Here is a 22,962-nt window from a genome sequence, read left to right on the forward strand (position 1 = left end):
GTAACAACAAACAACAACCGGGTAATACTGAAAACTGCAAAATGATGATACATCATAAATAATAATGATAATAATAATAATAACAACAATCATTGGAAGATTAGCAACCAACACCTTGAAGATGAGTTTAATCTTGAAGCATCAGGATGGTTTTTTTTTTTTTTTTTTTTTTCGCTCCGCCCCGTACATATAATTCATTAATGAAACATGGAAAGCACGACATGCATTACCTCGAGGTAATCAACAACAAGTACAGGTACAGGTACAAGTCGCTAGCTAAGAAGAAGAATAAAAAGAAGAAGACCTTCGTTTTACCATATAAATCCCACGTTAAATAACTTGAATATTTTATTAATAACATTTATGCGACAATAATTATTAAACTTTATTAATAATAATTAATTACACACCTGTTTTTTTTTTTTAATTCTGGTTTTTCGCGTACTTTGATTTCGTTATTATTATTATTATTATTATTATCGATCGATCGATCGCGTTTATATCGATTTATTGCTTTTAAATTATTTATTTATTTATTAATGGATTGTACGAATGTCGAAAAGGACATCGTGTAAATAAACGCCGAAAGTGTTAAAAAAACCTTATCCTAAAAAAATTTTTTTTTTTCTGAATAAATTTAATTACATTAGGGGGGTTTATTTTAAATAAAAAAAAAATTGTTTTTAGGGGTAAATTTTGTGTTTTTGCACGCATTCAAACTACTTCTACGACATTACGTCACGTTACAACATGTAATATGACGTCATAAAACATTGTTTAATTAATAATTGCCAATATTATCATCGTAAAACGTCATAACTTTGTAATTAATCAAAAAATCGTAAATTTTTTATGCATGAAATACCTTCGGCGAAAAAAAAAAACAAAAGAACTGCATTAATTATATATTAATGCCGTCGTCGTTCCCCCTTCTCCCCCTTTTTCTTCCCAATAATTAAGCAAATAAAAAAAAAAAAAATGCATAACTTTCTCCACCTACTTCGAAACATGTTTATTTTTTTTAAACTAAATTTTCTCACGGTTTTTAAATTAATTAAGGCCGATTAAAAAAAAAGAAAAATTATCCTATAAACTTGAAAATTTCTTATTCGCTCCTTGAATTTGACTGTGTGTGAGAGAGAGAGAGAGAGAGAGAGATACGCCGACTAAAATTAAATCGTTTTGCAATAATAATTAATCGATAAAGATTTTTTTTTTTTTTTAAACAAAACAAAAATTATTTCGATTGGGGTAAATTTATTTATTAAAAAAAAAAAAAAAAAAAAAAAAAAAAAAAAAAAAGGGAAAAAGACGAATGAACCATTTTTTCCGTTTGTTTTACCCGGGAAATTCATGCAAATACGACAGAATTTTATATATTGTTTTAAATTATACGATACATCGTCGACAATCTACAATCTACAATGATCTATTATAAATTAAAAGTTACCGGCAATAATACGAGTTTAATATTATATTCAAGGTTGACAACTACTACTACTCGTTTGCAACGTGTGGGAACCCAAGACGTAAAAAAAAAAAAAAAAAAAAAAAAAAAAAAAAATAACGCGTAACGCGTTCCGGTGGTGGTACATAAATCGAAATCGATTGAAAGTATACACATATATAGATTCAAAACGTTATCGTCGCGTTATCCAAGGTAAGATGGCCGAAAAAAAATTTTTTCTGGCATTATTTTAAACCATTAAAAAATATTATTATTATTATTATTATTATCGATTCGAAAAAACTTATTAAATATATAGTAATTCATGCAATTATGATGAAAATAATAATAATAAGTAAAAAATCATATGAGTTTAATTAATTTTAATAATAAAATTTTTCCCGCTTTCCCTCACGCACACACACGCACACGCATTTATTTCCCTTTGGAAAAAATTAATAAAAAATCGTTTTACGTTAGCTTTCGATTCGATATTTATAATACAAATTATTTTTTAAAAAAATCATCACATTTTTATTTTTAATAATTTTTGATAAAAAAAACTTGATTTTAATAAAACGACTGACTACTCGTTATCAACGATTATTATTAATAAAGAAAAATTTTGTTTATTAATGGTAATTAATCAATAAAATTATATTTAATTAAACAGGTGTTGACCACAAGGCTAATTCGAATTCATCGACAGGTTTTTAAAATATTTAAATTTCCCCCCCCCCTCCCGCAAAAAAAAAAAAACTTGTCCATAATGATTTTATTAATTCAAATCCTTGTAAACTTATTATTATTATTATTATTAAAAAATTTTAAATTTGTGAGAATTCGCGCGTTTTTAATTTAATAAATATATATATATAACCGAACGTTTTGAATGAATCGTCGAAATTACGTTTACGTTTTACATCAAATACAACTCCATGTATTAATTTCGCGACCCACTTTTTAAACAATGACGCGATGGAAAAAAAGAAAAGAAAAACGACGGGAGCATACATAACGTCACCTTGCTAACCAAATCGAACTCGCGGTGCCCCCCAAAATAAAAATACGTACAAGGCCTCCTCCCCGCCGTCTCCCACCCCGAAATCATTTTTTTTTCGTAGGAATCGTTAAACTTGCAGAAACACGACAGAGATGAATAATGACTTTTATTATATCTCGGTAATAAATTAAACGTATCAAAATTTTATCCCGATGAAATAAAACATAACCGTTGCATTCGCAACGATGAAGTGACATTTTTCAAACTTCATTCGAAATTCAGTCAAGGACTATTCATTAATTTAAATATAAGATTGATCGGGTGGGGAGGGGGGAAATAAGAGCAAACGATTCCATAAAAATAATTTTTCCCCTCCTCCTACACGAATTCATAAAATTTAAATTAAATTCAAATTCAAAATAATGATTTTTTGTTCGCAAAAGAACAACAACAACAAAATTAAATCATAGAGATTCGTATCAAATGGAGGGAAAAAAAAAAAAAAAAAAAAAAAAAAAACCTCGACCCCGGGTCACGAATTAATGAGTGGTAAGACACCCACTTAAGGGCAGTCCTGTTATTATTATTATTTGACTTGCATCAAAAACATTCAAGGTTTTTTTTTTTTTCTATTTTCACGTGATTTTTCTGTTTTTCCCATTTTCCCCCTTTTTTTTTTCTCCAAAACGAAAATTAAAAAAAAAACCTTTCATTTTTCAATATGACGCGTTATACTTTTTGACGATGAAATTAAAAATTTTTTTTTTTTTTTTTTACTCTATGACAATTGAAAAAAAAACTTTCATTTAACGTGACTAAAAGTTTTGCCAACGATTAATCGATCGCTCGAAGGTGTGAAATTTTAAAAAACAATAATTTTTTTTTTTTTTTTACCTTACAAATTTAATTACTTAATAAATAAATAAACTTTCGAATCGACAAAATTAATAATAATAATGATAATAATAATCGATAAAACGCAAGTTGGAAGTCATTGAAATAAACAATACAAAACGTTTAAACGTGAAAAATTAATTTCTGTCAAATTTTTAAACAGGTGAAGTTTTTTATTATTATTATTATATCGATTAATTAAAATATTCAAGGTTTATTATTATTATTATTATTATTATTATTATTTCATTGAATAAAACAACAACAATAACAATAAAATTTTCTTTTGTCAAAAAAGTTTTGAGGTAACGTTTTCCTTTTCGAATTAACGTTTCGATTTATCGATCGATACATCGATAAAACCGACATTTATACTTTTATTGGTTTATGAGAAAAATCAAAATATCGCGATATTTATTTGATTTAAAAAAAAAAAAAAATGTGTTCTATCTACAATTATTATTATTTTTAAGGTTTTGAACGACGATACAATTTTTCCGGAAATTGTTAGCTTTAAACTTTTCACAACCTACGACAGTCCCTAAATTTTTTTTTTTTACCGAAAAAATTCGTTTTAATGTTTATTATTTCGTCAGCGATGTTTAAAACAAACAAAAACTAAAACAACAAACGATTGCAAAAATTTACAAGTAAAAATATGTCCAGCACTACGAATATACGCAACAATAATAAACAAAAAATTTCAATAACCAACGACAGTAACAACAACAACAACAAAAACAACAACTAGAACAACAACAACAACAAAAACAACAACTAGAACAAAAACAACAACTAGAACAACAACAACAAAAACAACAACTAGAACAACAACAGCAACAACAACAACAATCAACCAACATAACAATCCTCTTTTATAAATATTTTGTTTACCGTAGCTAAACTTAAAACAAAAAAAAATTTTAGTTGCAATAGCTAAAACAAACTTATCGTTCACGTTCGAAAATATTTTAATCCGAATTCATTACGTCACGGTTATGACGTTATAACAAATCTCAACCTTTTTGAAAATTTTTCAAAACCCTCCGTTTTATCCCACGAAACAATTACATAATTCAAATACCAGGAACGTTACATTTATCGTTTCATAACAAAAAAAAAAAAAAAAAAAAAAAAAAAAAAAAGGAATCGCAAAAAAATATTACGAGTCGTTATACTTCATGAATATAAAAAAAACTCCGCCTTGAATTTATATTAACTTAACGATCAGATATTTGTTCAGCAAAAACAAGAAAAAAAAAAATTTTAATCTTGTTTTGATTTTCTAAAAACTAAAAATTGAAAAATTTTCCTTATGACCCCATTTAAAATATTATAAAGATATAACAATAATAATAATAATAAATAAATTTATTTATTTATGTTTTTTATCTCCGCATATCGAATTTGCCGTCTTTGCTCTCGTTATTATTATTATCATTATCGTCATCATCATTATCATTATTGCGTAAATTCACTTAGCTAACATATATTTTTAAAAATGCGACAATTTTTTTTTTCTTTGTATTTAAAAAAAAAAAACAAAAGTAATCGGTTCGAAACGTGATCACGTTTTTTTTTTTTTTTTTTTTTTGTGTAATAAATTTACACAATATTATTTTTTTAATTTTTTTTTTATTACTACTACCACTACGACCACCACCACTACTACTACTACTACCACTACCACCCCCACTACTAATACTATTGCTAAATTTAAATTTTTGGCGAGAACGTATGAAACCCGATGGTAAAAATAAATAAAAAAATACAATGTCAATGTTAATTTTGAAAGTAATGATTGACGCAAAGGTCCGATTTCATTTAAAAAAAAAAAAAGAAAAGGCATTTTCGCGAGTTTTTCCGAGGGGTTTTTCGAAACGTCGAAAAAAATAAATTATAATAATTTTTACACGTGCGATAATTAAATTTTAAATTTTTTTACACGCAATGATATCGCTTTAAAAAAAATTTTTTTCAAATCCTTATCAAAAACAAAATTACGAAATTATTATTATTATTGTTGTTGTTGTTGTTGTATGCGGTAATATTAAATTAAATCTCACTTACATACTTTAATTATCCTTGTTTTAATTTCCTCATGTGAATAAAAATTCCTTTTTTTTGTATGAAGAAGGATCCTCCACTATCGCGACGGAACCTAAAAATATTTTTATTATTTATTAAAATTTATTAAACTTATTAACCCTAAATTTTTAAATTTATTAATCATTTATCCCATGAGAATTTATATATGTAAAAAAAAAAAAAAGGAGGGAGCCCGATCGCTAACCCACAAAAAAAAAATAAAATAAAATCACTTTACAAAATTCCATATTTTCTAGTAAAAAAAAAAAAAAAAAAAATTTGTTTTTTAACTAAATTTAGTTTACTATCAAAATCAAAATAATAATAATAATAATAACAATAATAATAATAAAAATTAAATTTTTTGTAAAATTTTAAAAAAAATTTACGGTGAGTTTTTTCTTTTTTCTTTTTTCATTACTGTCGATTGAATAAATATAATTATTGAAAATTTTTTTTTGCGTTTCCGGTTAATTATTTTACAATAACAAATCGACTACAATTAAATATTTATGTATATAAAGGTATAAATGTTTCTGAGTAGTTATAAAAATAGTAAATTTATAGCTTAAAATAGTAGCAGAAGACAAAAGGCTTTAGGTACAAAAAGCTGAAACTGATAACAAGTAAGTTTCTGAACAATATTTCTGAGATGAGATGAACACAATTAATTTTACTTATTAATGTAAATGTAATTTAATATTATTAACAATATAAATAACAATATTATTACTATTATTAATTAAATTTCAAAAAAAAAAAAAATTAAAACAATCGTTAAGAATTAAAATTTTTTTTTTTAGATATGACAGAAGAAGAATTAAGTACAAACATAATAAATAGTCAAAATTGTGATAACGCATCATCATCATCATCATCACCATCATCATCATCATCGGGGGATTGTTGTTTGGACGTATATAAAATAAGCGATAATCAAATATTTATCGGTTCGACAATGACAAACGAAGAATCTTGCGATGAATATAAAAATTTAACAACAAACGATAATGAAATCGAACAAACGAAAAGAGAAAGCGATGGTAAAAAAACAGGGGTGAGATCCTACAACAACAAATTTATTATTAATTAATTAATTACGTTAACAATAAAAAATGAATTTAAAAAAATTTTTCAGAGTCCCATGATAGTGACGGATTGGAAAAAAAAACGAGAAGATTTTTTAAACAGTATAAAAACGGTTAAACAATCATCAAGAGAAATCAATTCGGAAGAAAACGAATTTAAAAACGTTATGACGTCATAAATTTTTCTTTCTATTGCAGTCATTATAAACATAACTCAAGAGGGTTTTAAAAAATTTTATTATTATTATTATTTTTTATACGATGGGGGCGGGGAAGGGTGACGCATCCAAATTTTAGCACTCAATTACTGACCTACCACGATAACCTATTGACCCGATAAGTGTTTGACTGATGGAAAATTCAGGTCGATTAAGTTTTTTTGAAACGGTGATTAAAGCTCGTTTTGATAAGTTTATCCGGTGCCCTGAGAGACGGCAAATACTCTCACGCACACGCACACTCACGCACATACGCACCTCCTTTCACTTCCTTTTTTTATATAATGTAACCGCCGTAGGGTAAAAATTTTTAAAGTTCACAGTGGTACCAAATACAGGTTAAGCTTCGATTCGGAATCAAAATCATGACCCATATAAATAAAGTTTAGTTAGTCCTTCATACCTTGACCTTTGACACGAGCAATTTAATTAATTATTATAGAAATAAAATTTCAGAATATTTAAACGATTATTTTTTTTAAAGAAGTATTACGAATGTGCTAACAATTTATCACGATTTACGTCGAATTTTTTTTTTTTTTTTTTTTAACAATGAAAAATTTTTTTCTACCATTATTATTAACGTCAATTATAGTTTTAATGGGGGGGGCAGGGGAGGGAGGGAGAGTTTGTCGAATTTGTCATTGCTTTCCAAACGGTTTTTTTTTTTTTTTTTTGAAAGACCGAACCACACCCGATGTCATTTAAATCAGCGTAATGAGTGACAAATTTCAAATTCGTACCTAATAATTAAATAAATATCTCTTTCATTCCATGCATCGATTTAACCGATGTTAAAATTTTTGTTTTTCGTCCTTTCAACCGAAAAAAAAAAAAAAAATTACACAATATAAAAATTAACCGTCCGTTTACTTATTATTATTATTATTATTATTATTATTATTATTATTATTATTATTATTATTATTATTATTATTATTATTATCATCGCGACAACTTTTATCGCCATTTTTTTTTTTTTTTGTAACATAAATTAATTTAACGAACCGTGTTTGAACGTGTGAAAACCTTTTTTTTGATAAATGCCGGAGATTTTAAATTTTTTTAATGTTGCTTTTGATAAGATAAAAAACTTAGACACCTGTTAATTACCGAAAACAAGAGGTCAAAGGTTACCACGCTAATTAAATATTTAAAATAATAATAATAATAATAATAATAATAAATTCCATCGAAAATACGGACAAATACGTAGATTATATAGATAGTTAGAAAATAACATTTTTTTTTTCTTAAATAAGTAATTAATTAATAATAATAATAATAATAATGACAACGCGAAACATCATTTCGTGTATGAAAATATTATCAAACATCTTTTGTAGCAGACGACGTAATTTTACATATTTTCGCGGGATTTTTCATTATTATCTCATCATCGCTATGAAAATTTTATTTGAAAATGTCAATGGCATTTTTTTGAAATTGATTTTCTGATAAAATTTTCATTCACATTTTTTTTTTTTTTTTTAATTTACTCGTCTGTACATTAATAATAATAATAATAATAACTCGTTTTTTTTTCTTTCGTTTAAGTATTTAATTATAATTTCACAATTAAAAAAATAATTCAAGTTCGTATGATTTTAATTATTATTACGCGTAATTATAATTAATAACAAGGTTTTGAAAAAATCAACTATTATTATTATTATTATTATTTTACATCGGCACGTAATAAAATTTCAAAGGATGCTGCGTACATACTTACTTACACAATTCAATGATTCAAATATAAATAATAATGATAATTGTACATTTAAAATACTATATAAATTTTTACATAAGTTAAGTGTTATTAACTATCAAAGATAAATACAATCAAATTTATTATTAAATTATTATTATTATTACGTATTAATAATTTATATGTACATGCAACATAATACTAATAATAATACGGGAAAAAAAATAAGTAAAAACATTGAAAGCAGTAGAAAAACGAAAAAAAAAAAAAATTACACAATACACACATAATAAAAGTAAAAGTGATCTATTTTTTTCATGCCTGGAAGAATAATAATAATAATAGTTAAAAATCCTTCTGGAAAAATTTTATGTTAAAAAAAAGAACTACCGTTCGAAAACATATAAGTAAATAAAAGGGATAATAATAATAATAATTTGAAATCGTTATTAATTAATTTAAGGCGTTTTTTTTTTTTTTTTTTTAAATATCATTATCGGTTATTTATTTTGACCTGAATTTATTACGATTGACAAAATGGCGGCCTCCAGCAGAAAGTACTGAGAGTACACTTTTTAAAAACAATGAATGAAAACAACAATATATTAAAACGATTCGTTTATCATTATCATTATTATTATTATTCGTTTGTTATATTAAATAAATAAATAAATTTATTTAACCCGGTTAAATCAAATCCGTATTATAAAAAAATTAAAAAAAATTTATTTAAAAAAAAAAAATGGCGAACCGAAAAAATTATTATTATTATTATCATCATCATCATTATCATTTTTATTTTAATAACGTTTTATTGAAATTCTTTTGAATTTTTATTAAAAGTCATGATTTACTTTTTTTTTTTTTTAAATAAAATATATATATATCATGTCAAAAATATTATGCAAGAAAAGTACATGAAACAATTTTAATATTATTATTATTATTTAACAATTTTCAATGATTTTATTAAATAAAGTTTTTTTTAAACTCACGATTTATTTATTTATTTATTTTATTTCCTATTTTTATCTTCGTCATTTTGTTTTTATTTAACGATTACGTAGTTTTTATTTTAAAAAAAAAAAAAAAATTTTTTTGACGAGAAAACAAACATTTGTGACGTCATAATTAATTAAAATTAAATAATCAATTAAATAAATAAATAAAAATTTTTTTTTTTAATCATGTCGTCGTAAAAGAAAGAATTTGATTTATATGTCAAATATATATATGAATAAGTAATTAAATATTACCTTGTAAAGAAATTGGGGAACCGACCGCCATACAAAATGATAACAATGAGACGCCCTTAAACCCAAAAAAAAAAAAAAAAATAGTTGAGGGAGTGAAAGGAGATGGAGAAAGAGAGAGAGAGAAAGAAGAAGAAGAAGAAAGAAGAGAAAAAGAGATAAAAGAAAAAAAAAATTTGTTTTTTTGCGGACCTTGCGTCTACAACAAAGCAATCATCACTCAGGTTACACATGGGCGTGATATAAGACTATGTTAAAATGTTGGGGAAATGGCTGGATCATGGTATGGATTCGTAAGTTAAACACCATGCGAATACATCTCAATTGGATGAAAATTTTATAACGGGTATATAAACCGGGGTAAAAATTCAAACAGACAGAATTATCTCACACAGAACACAGTGTAGTACACGACAACAACACACACACAAAAAAAAAATAAAAATGGCCTTTAAGGTAAGACAAAGTGAAGTGTTGTGTTAATGCATTATTTTTGTGATTATTTATCAGTGTGATAATTTTTTTTTTTTTTGAAAATTTGTGATTGAATGTGCAATTGTGATATAATAATTATGCTAAGGCACTGTGGATTTATTATTGGAATTAATAAAGTATTTTTGCTCTTGAAATGCTGATGGTGTCAGGAAACAACTTATTGAATTTGTTTTAACTTATTGTTAAAAAGAGCTGTAAAAACTTTTATCAACTAACAAACAATGACTAACAATGAAAAACTATTCATTAACAAACTTAACTCAACCTGTTGTTCTTACAATACTTAATAATATTTTATAAAAATAATTTTTCTTTTACGTTTAGTTTGTTTTTTTCGCTGCCCTTGTCGCAGTTGCCAGAGCCGGAGTCATTGGTGCCCCAGCTGTTGTAGCACCAGGAGCTCCATTGCTTCACAAAAGTTTGGCATACGGTGCTCCAGTTGCTACCGTAGCTCACGGTCCAGTAGCCTATGCTGCTCCAGCCGTTCACGCAGCTCCTTTGGCTTATGCTGCCAAAGCTGTCGTACCAGCTGCTGTTGATACCGACTACGATCCAAACCCGAGTTACAGCTATGCCTACGACGTTCAAGACCACCTCACCGGTGACAGCAAATTCCAAGAAGAATCTAGACAAGGTGACGTCGTTCAAGGATCGTACTCATTGACCGAACCAGACGGTTCCAGAAGAACTGTTCACTACACTGCTGATCCAGTCAACGGATTCAACGCTGTCGTCGATCGTCAAGCTCCAGTTGTACAAAAGGCTGTTGTTGCTGCTGCTCCAGTTGTTCAAAAGACTGTAGTCGCTGCTCCAGTTGCTTATGCCGCTCCAGTTGCCAAATATGCTTATGCTCCTGCTCCAATTGCCAAAGTTGCTGCTGTTCCATATGCCTATCATGGTTAAGATCACATAAGCAGGATCTCTTCCACCAGTTCTTCATTGTAAATTTTCACAATTATTTTTAAGTTATGTTCTTAAATATATATCTATTTTAATTTATATTTCTGTTGTTCTTTTTAATGCATCCCTTCATCGACAAAAAATACTCTTGACATTTTTTTTTTCCAACAAAGTAATACATATTTACTAGAAAAATTTCATAATGTATAACTTTATAGATAAATTTCTCTTGATAAATGAATTATATATTAAATTTTGATACATTTTATTTTAAGGAACCATAAAAACTAACAAAACTTACTGCTAATGTGAACCATTTTGCTTTCTACATTACATAAAAGTATACAATCTCATCCTTAAAATACATTACCTCTGGAAAAATAAGTCAGATACATATTTTTTAATGAATGTAAATGTGATAAGTTCATTAAATTATTGTAAAAATGTTAACAATTTTATAAATTAATGTGATTTGTTTTAATTTATTAAATTAATTCAAATTTAATGGAGTCATCCAAAATTGACTGATTTATATTGGGTATACCATGTCGACCTTAGCACGTGTCCCAAAAATTATAGTTATCAAAAATCAGTCAATATTTGTGCCAAAATTAAATACAATCACATATTAAATGAGCCCATTCAAATTTCAATGACATTTTGAATGTATAAATCGCAAATAAAATGCAATAAATCAATTTTGAAATAAATCAAATTCTCAGGTAAAATAAAAAGGTTAAAGAAAGTTATTATATAACGTGCAAAAATAATAAAATTAACTACCGATAAGTTGATAAATACCTTTTTTATAAGTTTTCCATTAATTTTCATCGTTAATTGGTGATGAAAAACCAGTTTTTACACTTCCACAATCGACATTTTCTTTACCCGTACGCACAACTACTCTTCCCGCACAATTACTTTTAACCGCCATTGGAATTTTAACTATTTCCGGTTCGTTCGATATTTTACCCAACCGTCAGCAATTTCGCGCTTTTGAAACATTTGTACGTCTATGGTTTTTATAATATTGAAAAACTAAAAAAAAAATTTCATTCGAATAATGAAAAGTATTTAATTACAGAAACGTTAATTAAAATAATTTAATCAAATAAACTAATTGAGAAAAAATTATAATAAATTAAAATGTCATAATTACGAAAATGAAATCTTAAAATTCTTTAATAAAATTACAATCGACTCACCTAAAATCCATTTTCCATTTATGAGAAAACATAAATGACAAAATCAAAAAAAATGTTTTTGAATTGTTAGTTTTCATTTTCCGCGTAAAAAATTAATTAACGATACATTTATTATATAATAAATAATAAATTACCTTATTTTGTAGTTTTCAACGCCATCATTTTTAATTATTTCAGAAGGTTCGACTGCGCACACTCACACACAAACACATACTGCTGTGGTCTAATGGAAGTATTTTGTAGATGCGCTACTCAAAATAGAAACTTTAAACATAATTAATGAAATTAATTATTTCATCTACCTCAAAAAAATTAGTAGATTAAAAAGAAAGAATAATAAACAGGTACCAAATACCTAAAAAAAAGAAAAAAGCAAAGTTTTGATTAAAGAATAAGTATTTCATTTGATTCCATTTGTTCCTATAAGCAATGCTCAGCAAAAAAGTTTTTAAGATAAAAACTTGTCAACTACAGCAAAAAATAAATTTTTGACGAAAATATTTAAATATAAACAAATTCAAACTGTCGTCAATGAGTTTAAGTGTCACAAAATGTGCAAATTTGCAAAAAAATCAAAAGTTTTTGGAGGAGTTTCAGTTATGAATTCTTTTAGGATAAAACCCCCCCAAAAAATTTTTTTCCAAATAATATACATAAACAATTGTCAAACACACAAATCATTATTAATTTTTTATTTTAAATATATATAATGCCCCTCGGCGACGTTAATTGAATCATCTAAACAAGTAGAAAAAGACCCTGACCTCTAAACAAAATTATACTTTCTCTTTTTCTCTCTCTCTCTCTCTCATATATATTTTACACCTTACCTTAAATTTGTTTAACTTATGTAATAAAAAATAAAATAAGGAAAACAACCACCAATGAGTGAATGAATTTATTTATTTATTTATTTTGTATTAAAACGAGTCCTAAAAAAAAAAAAATAAAATAAATTTTAAATCTTGTCAATTTTTAATGAATGAGTTTGTAACAATTTCCTATTGTTTGTTGATATTTCATAATATCCATACGAATTATTATTATTATTATTGTTAACGATTAATGACGAAGCCATTTTCTCTCTCTCTCTCTCTCACTATTTAAATGATAAATTAAATATATTTAATAAATTTCATTTTTTTTTTTTTTTATATTGATTATTGTTAACCTAATCAATACAACCCACAACAACAACAACAACAACAACAACAACAATAAATTTTGTCTTATTTGTTAAACTCTCAATGTTATTATGAAATTAAATTTTCATATGTCTTTCTTATAAAAATATTTATTTATTTATTTATTTATTTATCGATTCATTATTTTTTTTAAAAAAAAAAATGGCGCAAAATCAATTTTAAAACATATACTATACTCTTTATTATATAACTATTTATACTTTTTAATTATTATCATTATTATTTATATAAACTTCGTTTATTATTTTAGTATAAATTTCGTCATTTATTATTATTATTATTATTATTACCTAATCGATAACTTTTTATTTATTATTTTGCCAAAAAAAAAAAAAAACCTAAACGTTTATATATATTTTGTAATAATACTTCGAATACAACCAATAAATAAAAGTATAAATACCACATTTTTATTTTAATATATAAATTTATATAATAATAATAATAATAATAATACGATATATAATATACTCGTCATCATTATTATTATCATCATCATCGATATTATTAACAACAACAACAATAACAAAATAAAAATAAAAGCATCACAATCATTTACGATTTTTTCTTCTTTTTTTTTCTCCGGTAATTAAATAAAGTAATTCATTATTATTATTATTATTACAGTAAATTGTTTTTCCATTTCCGTTTCCGTTTATTCGTTTTCGAAAATGTCTACGTTTATCGAATATTGTTGATCTAATCCTAAGTAACAGTCTGAGAATATGTAAAGAGTCAAAATGTGTCGACCTGAAAAATTAAGAGAGAGAGAGAGAGAAAAAATCATTTTCGTAATTTAATTATTATTATTATTATTATTATTTGAGTTAAACCAACCTGTTCGGGTGGGTGTCCTGAATGACAAACTCTGATTCGAACCGTTCGCTCTCACGTTCGATGCTCTTTTCAATGCCAACAATTCGCCATCTTCGACGCAACCCAGCGTAAGAAACCATCCCTCGTCGGTTCCCTTTGGAAATTTCGGCGTGTACGCTTTGAGTCCGCCCCCACCACCTCCTCCTCCTCCTCTCCCTCCTCCTTCGTTATACGTTTTGTTTTTTCTTCTCATGTCCAAACTTATGAAATGCTCCGAATCCGCCGGTAATTTTATCCAATCGTCTTTTTTCATGGGTTGTCTCACGTCTATTTCCTCTTCCCCGGAACGAATTTTTAATTTAACGCTCAAAACCGGAAACGAACATATTACTCTATGAATCTGAGCGAATGTAAACAAAAAAAAATTTTAATCCGTTATTATTATTCTCGCATTCTTTAAATTCATTCATTCATTCATTCATTCTCACCTCTTCGATTTCGTTCTCGGACAAATCTTGCCTGAGAATGTTTGCCAGAGCGTAATAATCTTTCGTGGTTTTATCTATGAGACCCGGAAGTGTCGCCATTATCGGATTTCGCTTTTGCAATAATTTAACGTGAAAATCTTCAACGTGGGGGAGAGTTAAAATCGGCGAAGAACGAATCCAAGAGCCTTGAATAACCATTTGCATCATGTTTTGAAGGCGAAGAGTGGAAGCCAGCCACCCTTCTTCGGCGCAAATGTCAATCATCGCCTAAAACCAAAAGAAAATTTATTTATTATTATTTGCGGAAGGGGGCGGAAGAGGGGCGGGATGGAGGAGGGGCGAGGGGAGGAAAATTTTTTCACCTGAATGATTCGTATCGATTGATCTAAAACCGATTTCAAATCCGTGTAATAATCAGCGCAGGGCAAAGGAACGTCGAAAAAATGAGCTTGAAAAAGAAGTTCGGCTTTGGTAAATGGAGAATCCAGAGTGTATTGATTGACCGGAAGCGGACATTTTTTAGAAAGCTCTCTGAAAATGGAGTAACATCGTTATCATCATTATCATTTTAAGTTAAAACTTATTTCGATTGGAAATCATCCATTGCTCACCCATTCAAATTGTCTTCGTTGTGACGAACCGGCAACTGACTGTATTCGTGTGCGTTACACAGAGCTTGAAGTAATTCTTCGTAATTTAAATCCCTTTTCAACGTGTCTCTGAAATGTTTCATGGATTGATGACTCAAATAGTAAAACGATGCGATTCGTCCCATCGAAGTACACTCAACGGTTCGCTCATCCTAAAAAAAAAAAAAGGAATCAAAATTCATCGAATTTCCCGCCCTCCCCCGTCGTTCTTCGATGTTTACCATTTGAACTTCGACGCAAAAAGCATCCTCCAAAGCGGATATCGCCTTTTCCACGAGCTTTGATAAATATTCATTGATGCATTCTTCGACGGAACCTTCCAATTGATAATACGCGGGATTTTTCAACAATCTCCTAAAGAAATAAGTCCAAGTTAAATAATCCAAAGCTTCTTGTTTCGTTTGAATGGATCCCGCAACGATTTCTGCATTCAAGTGATCCGGTAAAACTTCCAGGAGAGAAGATTCAACTGGAAAAGGTTCGTAGAGGAATTTTTTGTAAAAATTTTTCTTCACGTCGTGTACCTGCAAAGTCATTTTCGATCGAATGAAATTCACATTGAATTGGCGTTTTCTAAATTTTAAAACGGGAAGGGGGTGGGGGGTTTTTCATTACCAAAACGACGGCAACTCCTTGTTCGTCGAATTGCGGCCTACCCGCTCTTCCCATCATTTGCAAAACATCCGTTATCGGCATGTCGACATATCTTTTCAACTTGCCATCGTAATACTCCGTTCCTTTGATGACGACCAAGTGAGCTGGAAAATTAACTCCCCAAGCTAGCGTCGCAGTCGCAATCAAAACCTGGAAAAAAAAAAAATTAATTTAAATTCAAAATATCAAACTCGATAAAAATTTTCATACGAACGACGATCGAAATTTTCCAACCTGGATTTTTTGATTGAGAAACAATTCTTCGACGGTTTTTCTATCCCGTTCCACGAGACCCGCGTGGTGCATACCTATACCGAAAGCCAGCGTCAATTTTAAATTGGAATCTTTCGTGTTTAAAATAATTTGATCCATTTCTTCCTCTTTCATGTGAAGCCACTGTTTAGGATTGTCTTCTCCCGCAAGGTACGCAATCAGATCGAGAGCTGTCAATCGGGTTTGACGCCGCGAAGAAACGAACACGAGAGCAGGTTGAACGGGAGAATGTTGACGGATGGCTTGAAATGTTGGACGGTTCATTGTCGCCATTCTCGGACAGTAATGCTTGCCGGGAAAACCGGATATGTGAACTTCTAACGGTACGGGACGTACGGAAGGACGAAAATTGTATAATCCCATCTGAAAATCATTTCAAAAAAAAAAAATTATTCTACGTAAAACTGATTTAATTATCTTTTAAAAGTAAAAGAGAAATCTCTCACCTGTCCTATACCTAACCAATCGGCCAAATCTTTTGCATTTGCCAAAGCAGTCGAAAGTCCAACGACTCTAAAGCGATTCGTGGTGTAGGAAGAAATAAAATTAGTACGGGAAACGATGACTTCCAAAACGGGTCCCCGATCCTCTCCCAAAAGATGAATTTCGTCGATTATTATCAATGCCACTTTACGAACGTAGTTTCGAGTTTGCCAACTCCTACTGATTCCGTCCCATTTTTCGGGAGTCGTGACGATGACGTCGGCTGCATTTATTGCTTTCACGTCGGGCGAAACATCTCCGGTTAATTCGACCACTTTACGTTTGAGATTTTTCTCGAGTCTTATTTTCCAGTCCTCCATTCGCTCCCGAACAAGAGCTTTCAACGGAGCTATGTACACAACCTAAAAATTTTAAAATTTTGTAACTTTTCCCAAAAAAAGTAAAAAAAAACTAAAATTTATTTTCATTACCTTCGCACCCGGATACACTCTAAAAACTCTAAACATGGCAATTTCCGCCACGACTGTTTTTCCGGATCCCGTCGGAGCTCCCAGTAAAACATTTTTATCCGTGTGATATAAACAATGAAAAATTTGTGTTTGAATCGAATTGAAATGAGAAAATTTGTACAATTTTTCCAGAGCGGGATCATCGAGCACGGACACCGGAAGCGGTTGAAGAGGAAGCAAATCTAAAAAAAAAAAAAGAGAGATGATAAATTTCCGTTAATTATTACAAACTCTTCATCTTCGACGAAGATTAAAGTTTGCTACCAACCCGTGTGAGGAGGATGAGTTTCGGGTAATATTAAATTTAAAAATGACAATGCCTCCGTCATGTCGGATCCCAACCATCTATCGCTGACGACTTTGACGTAGTATTGAGACGGCAGGGGTTCGGATATAGGTATGGTCATAATCAATTCTTGCTCTTCGTTTTTGATTACCTATTTTTAAACTAAATTAAAATAAGTAATTTTTAAAGCGAAAAAAAAAAAAAAAAAATTTTTTTTTGTTTTTTCTCCTCCTTCTTCTTCTTCTCCTATTCTTTTTACACGAGTATTACCTGTTTTTTAGTTATGAGAAAATATTCGGAATGATATATGAAATTCGAATTGGGATCTTCTATCCAAATCCAAAACGGTTCCGTTGTTTTCCCGTGAACTTTATCGTTCCATTTGAAATCCGCGCTGATTTTCAATCGTATTCTTAAAACCGTACGAGTGATGGGCTGAAGAACCGATTCGAGTTTGAGCAAGGGTATTTCGAACGCTTTGTTTTGTACGATTTTCCCATATTTGGGATTTCGAATCATGGCGCCGATTTCACGATGATCCATTTCTCTGAGCTTTTCAACGCTCAAATTTTTCGCTTCCAACTTTCCCAGAATGTCGTTACCGAAAAAACCGAATTGCTTGAGCGGAGAATCCGTTTCCCACATTTGAAGCTCCAACAATTTCGACATTAGTAAAAATCTCGACGTCATGATGGCTTGCTTTTTTCTCAATGCAATATCAAAAAGAGCTCGAATGATCCTTATGGCGTTCTATCGAACGAAAAACAAAAAATTAATTAAAATTATTTTAAAAAAAAAAAAAAAAGAAGGAAAGTCGCCACTACGAGTAGCATTACCTGAATAATGTAAGCTTGATCGGATATTAGGGAAAACGAATCGATTCGACCGCAGGACAAGTAAGTTTGCAAAAGGATATTTATTTTCCCGTGTAAATTTTCACTTCCTCCCATGACTTCCAGAGGACAATAATCGCGGGTCAGCTGATCCAATTCGTCCATTTCGTCGTCACGAACTTTAAGCTGTTGAAATTCGTGAGCGTGAGCAATCAAATTAAGCACTTCCGAATCCGTCATTATTGTTTTCATCATTTCGTTAAAAATTTCAACCGTATCGTATTTTATGTAAAAATGACTAGCCGTTCTACCGAGATCTAAAAATAAATTTCAATTCATTACCTTAAATTTAAACTTTTCGTTCGAAAAAAAATTTTAATTTAAATTTTTGTTACCCGTTATATTCAAGTCTTCCGTTCTTTCGTTGTACCTGATCATTCTGGCTTTGTCCAATGCTTTTGCGACTGCATGAATCCATTCTTGTCGCTTGGTTATCAACAAGGGATCATTTTGAACGTCGTTGTAAGTTATTCCGTAAACTAACGGATTCACTTTCATTCTGACGAACAAAAATGTATAACTCAACCATTCAACTGCTTCTTCGACGTTTGAAATGGTTCCCAAAGCAATCTAAAAAAAATTTTTATTTATTTAATAGTTTTCTTGTGAATTAATTCCGTACTGAAAACGTCACAAAAGTGTTACTTTGCCCGTTACCTCGGCATTTAAGTTATCGGCGAGGAAATTGATAAAATTACTTTCTATGGGAAACTGATCGGTGAGAAGGGATAAATAATGACTTAGTTTATCGTGACTCGTTATTATTATCCCGTGTCCAGAAGTATCGAATTGCGGCCGACCAGCACGTCCGAATATTTGTAAAACATCCAGTATTCCCAAATCCACGAATGAACCGTGTTTGGCATCGTAAATCTCAGTTCCCTATTAAAAGTTTAATTTCATCAAAACGTAAAATTTTTTGCGATTTGTAGATATTTGAATTCGAATGTTACAAAAAATAAATAAAACTTTTACCCGGATTATAACAGCGTGAGCGGGTAGATTAACACCCCAGGCCAAAGTAGAAGTGCAAACTAAAACTTTTATCAAACCATCTCCGAAATAATTCTCGATGATTGTTCTGTCGGCCCTCAACATTCCTGCATGATGACAAGCAAATCCCAAAGGAAATAATTCCGCGACTTGTTTATTTTTCAATCGACTAATTGATTTTTTTGCCAATGTAAATTTAGGAGATTCATCAGGTTGAAAAGCGTCCAATTGATTGTCTTTCATGGCAAGTTCTTTGAGAACATTTGCCGTACGAATGGTTCCATTACGAGTGTGAACAAATACCATAACCTGAGAAAAGATTTGACGAAAATTTATATTAATTTTTTTTTTTTTTTTTAAAAATTTATCATTGATTTAAAATATATATATATCATTTACCTGATGTCCTTTTTGAACTTGCTCTAAAACTTTTTCATAGCAAACATTGTCCATATCATTCATTTGCTGTAAGGGCTTCGTCGCTTTAACACCGATAAAAGTTTGCTTCAAAGGTACGGGTCGAAATCTCGAATCGAAAAAAAAAAGTCCGACGTGAGGATTAACTCTGAGAAATTTAGCGACGTCCAGATAATTGGGTAATGTCGCTGATAATCCCACGATTCTTATCATGCTTTGAGATGATTCAACTTGTCTAAGAGTTCTCGCAACGAGTGCTTCCACGACGGGACCTCTATCCCCATGCAAAAGATGAACTTCATCAAAAATTAAAAGTTTTACTAATTTCGTTAACGCTATATCACCTGTTCCTTTCCGAGTGACAACGTCCCATTTTTCCGGCGTGGTTACCAACATTTGAGTTTCTAATATTTCAGATTTAGTCAATTGCATGTCACCGGTTAATTCTTTAACTAACAATCCCAACGGATTTAAACGCTTATTGAAATTTTTCGTTATTTCAGCTGCCAAAGCTTTCATCGGGGCTATGTAAACGATTTTAAAAGAGTCTTTTTTGATTACTCCATTTTCAACGTGCTGTTCAATTTGATGAGCGGTTGTCAACATTGCTATATTTGTCTTACCCGCTCCCGTAGGAGCGCATATTAAAAGATTTTCATTAGAATGATACGCCGCATCGAAAACCACCGACTGTATTTTGTTCAAACTTTTAATTCCTTCGAAAGCTAATTGTCCTATTTTATTTAAAGCATTTACGCCTATTATTTTTTGACCAACGTCGGCGGGAGGTTTTTCAGATAATGGAATGGAAATCTCTTCGTAAGAAGGTTTAAATTGTCTTTCGACTCCTTCGGGAAGAAGGATTTTTGTGCCGGCGACGTAACCTGGAGTTGTTTTCATGCTTTCTTTTAAATCATACACGTTCGGATATTTTACCGTTGTCGGAACTTTTTTTTTGAATAAACTCGACTGTAACAATAATTTATAAATTAATAACGTTAAAAATTTCAATTGGTTTTTATTTAAAAAAAAAAAAAAAAAAAAAAAAAAAAAAAAAAAAAAGGTTTTTAACTCACTTTCTCTGATGTTTTATTATTTTCATAATTTGAATAAATACTTTTAGACGGATCAGGACGAAAAAATATATCATTTAAATTTCTTTCCACTACACCTAATTCTAATCTTTCCGAGATTTTTCTTGCTTCCGTTTCAAACTGCGTCTGTGAATGATTTTCTCTTTCATTAGTAAACGCTACACTTTTAGATGTTGGCACTAAAAATACAATAGTAAAAGTATTAAAAAGAGTTATAATAATAATAATAAAATGTAACATTCTTTTTCCCATACCTTTTGTTTGAGATGATGAGGCTGTGGGTGATTCAGAATTATTTTGAATAATCTCTTTTCTGTGATCAAGCAAAGATTGAATAAGTTCAAAATGATCGAAACCCAAAATATCGAATAATTCATTTTGAAGTTCTTCATTTGATTTACTCGTTTTTAAAAGATTTATTATAATTTGGGCAAAATCTTCAGTATTCATGACATCTCCACCAGTTTCGAATAAATTCAATTCAGAGATCAACCAATTCTTATTATACTTAAAAAAAAAAAAAAAAAAACTCTTAAAATTTAATAGACAAAAAATATGGTATAATTTGTTTTAAAAACAAATCGACAACGATTTACCTTGGAACCTTTTGTTATACTTTTAGTTTGAGATAAGTAGTTAGATATTTCATTAACAATTTTATTATCATTATCAAAATTTTTAACAGCCTGACTAAAAGATGTTAATTTGTGTTTATCTTTGTACCTTGCATCCCATTCAATCGAATTCAAAGGCACATATGGTGTGTTGTTTTCGAGAAAACGATAATTTTTCTCATTGGAATTATTATTAAACAGCTGTAGGACATCCTCATCGAGATTAAATGAAATTTCTTTAATGGCCTAAAATAAGTGCATTTCACTAAGAAAACTATTAATTAATATTTATTTAATACCTACAAAAAAATTTTATTACCTCAAATAAATATTTAACATCACTAGGAGATACTACACCGAATAGCTGCTTCAAAGATTCTATGTGTTTTTGCAAAACCATTTTTTCATTTAAAAGCAATTGAAAAATGTACGATGCAGATGAATGTATTAATTCTTTTGATTCGTTAGAACAAAATTTTCTAGCATATTGATAAATGATTTGTAGATTTTTTTTTATTATGGGATCATTTGGAAGTTTTTGTGTAATGTAATCCCAAGAAATATCGCTAAAATAAAAATTTTTTTATATATATAAATAATAGTCGATATTGTGCAATCAATTAAAATAAATTTAAAAAAATAAAAAAATAAAAAAATAAATGATTTGACATCATACTCATTAAAACTGTTTTGTGTCGATTCACATTTTGCTCTCGTGAGTATTTTTTCATAATCTAATTTAGTAAGTTCTGTTTCGTTCATACATTTTACAGAACTTTCTATTTTAGAATGTTTTCTTAAATATTCTGTAAAACGACGACAATTGGCTATTTCCAAAAAAAAAGGAACGTCAATTTCCATGATTGAAAAATTTAAACTACCTATAAAAAAATCATAAATGAAAAAATAATTTACTATAAAATAAAAATTAAATTCATTCGGAATAAAATTGGCAAATTTATTCATACAGTTATCCCATACACTGACTTATAATAATAATAATAATAATTTAATAATTATAATTTGATTATATAAATGAACCAGTATTTCATGTCATGTCTTCACAATTGATATAAAATTTTTGGAAACGTAAGCTCAACTTACTGTAAAAGTCTTATTATTATTATTATTTATAGAACTAATAAATTAAAAAAATATTAAAAACATTTTAACTGATTATAATAAAAAATATTAATTTTTTTATATTTCATTATCGTAATGAAATTGAATTCATCAAAAAAAACCATTACAAATTATTTCTACTACTAACTGTCGTGGCATTAGATAATTCAACTTGATTTGAATTTACAAAAAAGAAAAAAAAACT

The 22,962-nt window shown here is 28.9% G+C and overlaps 3 protein-coding genes across 3 annotated transcripts; 2 read left to right on the plus strand and 1 right to left on the minus strand.

Annotated features, from left to right (window-relative positions):
* Positions 1-6,237: 6,237 nt before the first annotated feature.
* Positions 6,238-6,699, plus strand: Phum_PHUM492250 (uncharacterized protein; the record flags this gene model as incomplete). The annotated part of the gene is made up of 2 exons (XM_002430589.1): positions 6,238-6,475; positions 6,584-6,699. The coding sequence occupies 2 exons, from the start codon at positions 6,238-6,240 to the stop codon at positions 6,697-6,699; spliced, it is 354 nt and encodes a 117-aa protein (XP_002430634.1).
* Positions 6,700-9,968: 3,269 nt separating this feature from the next.
* On the plus strand, positions 9,969-11,097 carry Phum_PHUM492260 (the record flags this gene model as incomplete). The annotated part of the gene is made up of 2 exons (XM_002430590.1): positions 9,969-9,992; positions 10,519-11,097. The coding sequence occupies 2 exons, from the start codon at positions 9,969-9,971 to the stop codon at positions 11,095-11,097; spliced, it is 603 nt and encodes a 200-aa protein (XP_002430635.1).
* Positions 11,098-14,159: 3,062 nt separating this feature from the next.
* Positions 14,160-22,496, minus strand: Phum_PHUM492270 (activating signal cointegrator 1 complex subunit 3, helc1, putative; the record flags this gene model as incomplete). Its single annotated transcript, XM_002430591.1, has 21 exons — positions 14,160-14,254; positions 14,342-14,720; positions 14,809-15,075; positions 15,171-15,339; positions 15,420-15,610; positions 15,680-15,982; positions 16,074-16,262; positions 16,347-16,748; positions 16,832-17,230; positions 17,300-17,520; positions 17,607-17,775; positions 17,895-18,374; positions 18,461-18,774; positions 18,853-19,087; positions 19,175-19,399; positions 19,493-19,819; positions 19,910-20,896; positions 21,004-21,476; positions 21,626-21,881; positions 21,955-22,114; positions 22,312-22,496. 21 exons carry the CDS (start codon positions 22,494-22,496, stop codon positions 14,160-14,162), a joined length of 6,426 nt encoding a protein of 2,141 aa, XP_002430636.1.
* Between the last annotated feature and the right edge of the window lie 466 nt (positions 22,497-22,962).

Source organism: Pediculus humanus, genomic scaffold, assembly GCF_000006295.1.
Source record: "Pediculus humanus corporis 1103172108260 genomic scaffold, whole genome shotgun sequence".
Classification (NCBI taxonomy): Eukaryota; Metazoa; Arthropoda; class Insecta; order Psocodea; family Pediculidae; genus Pediculus; species Pediculus humanus.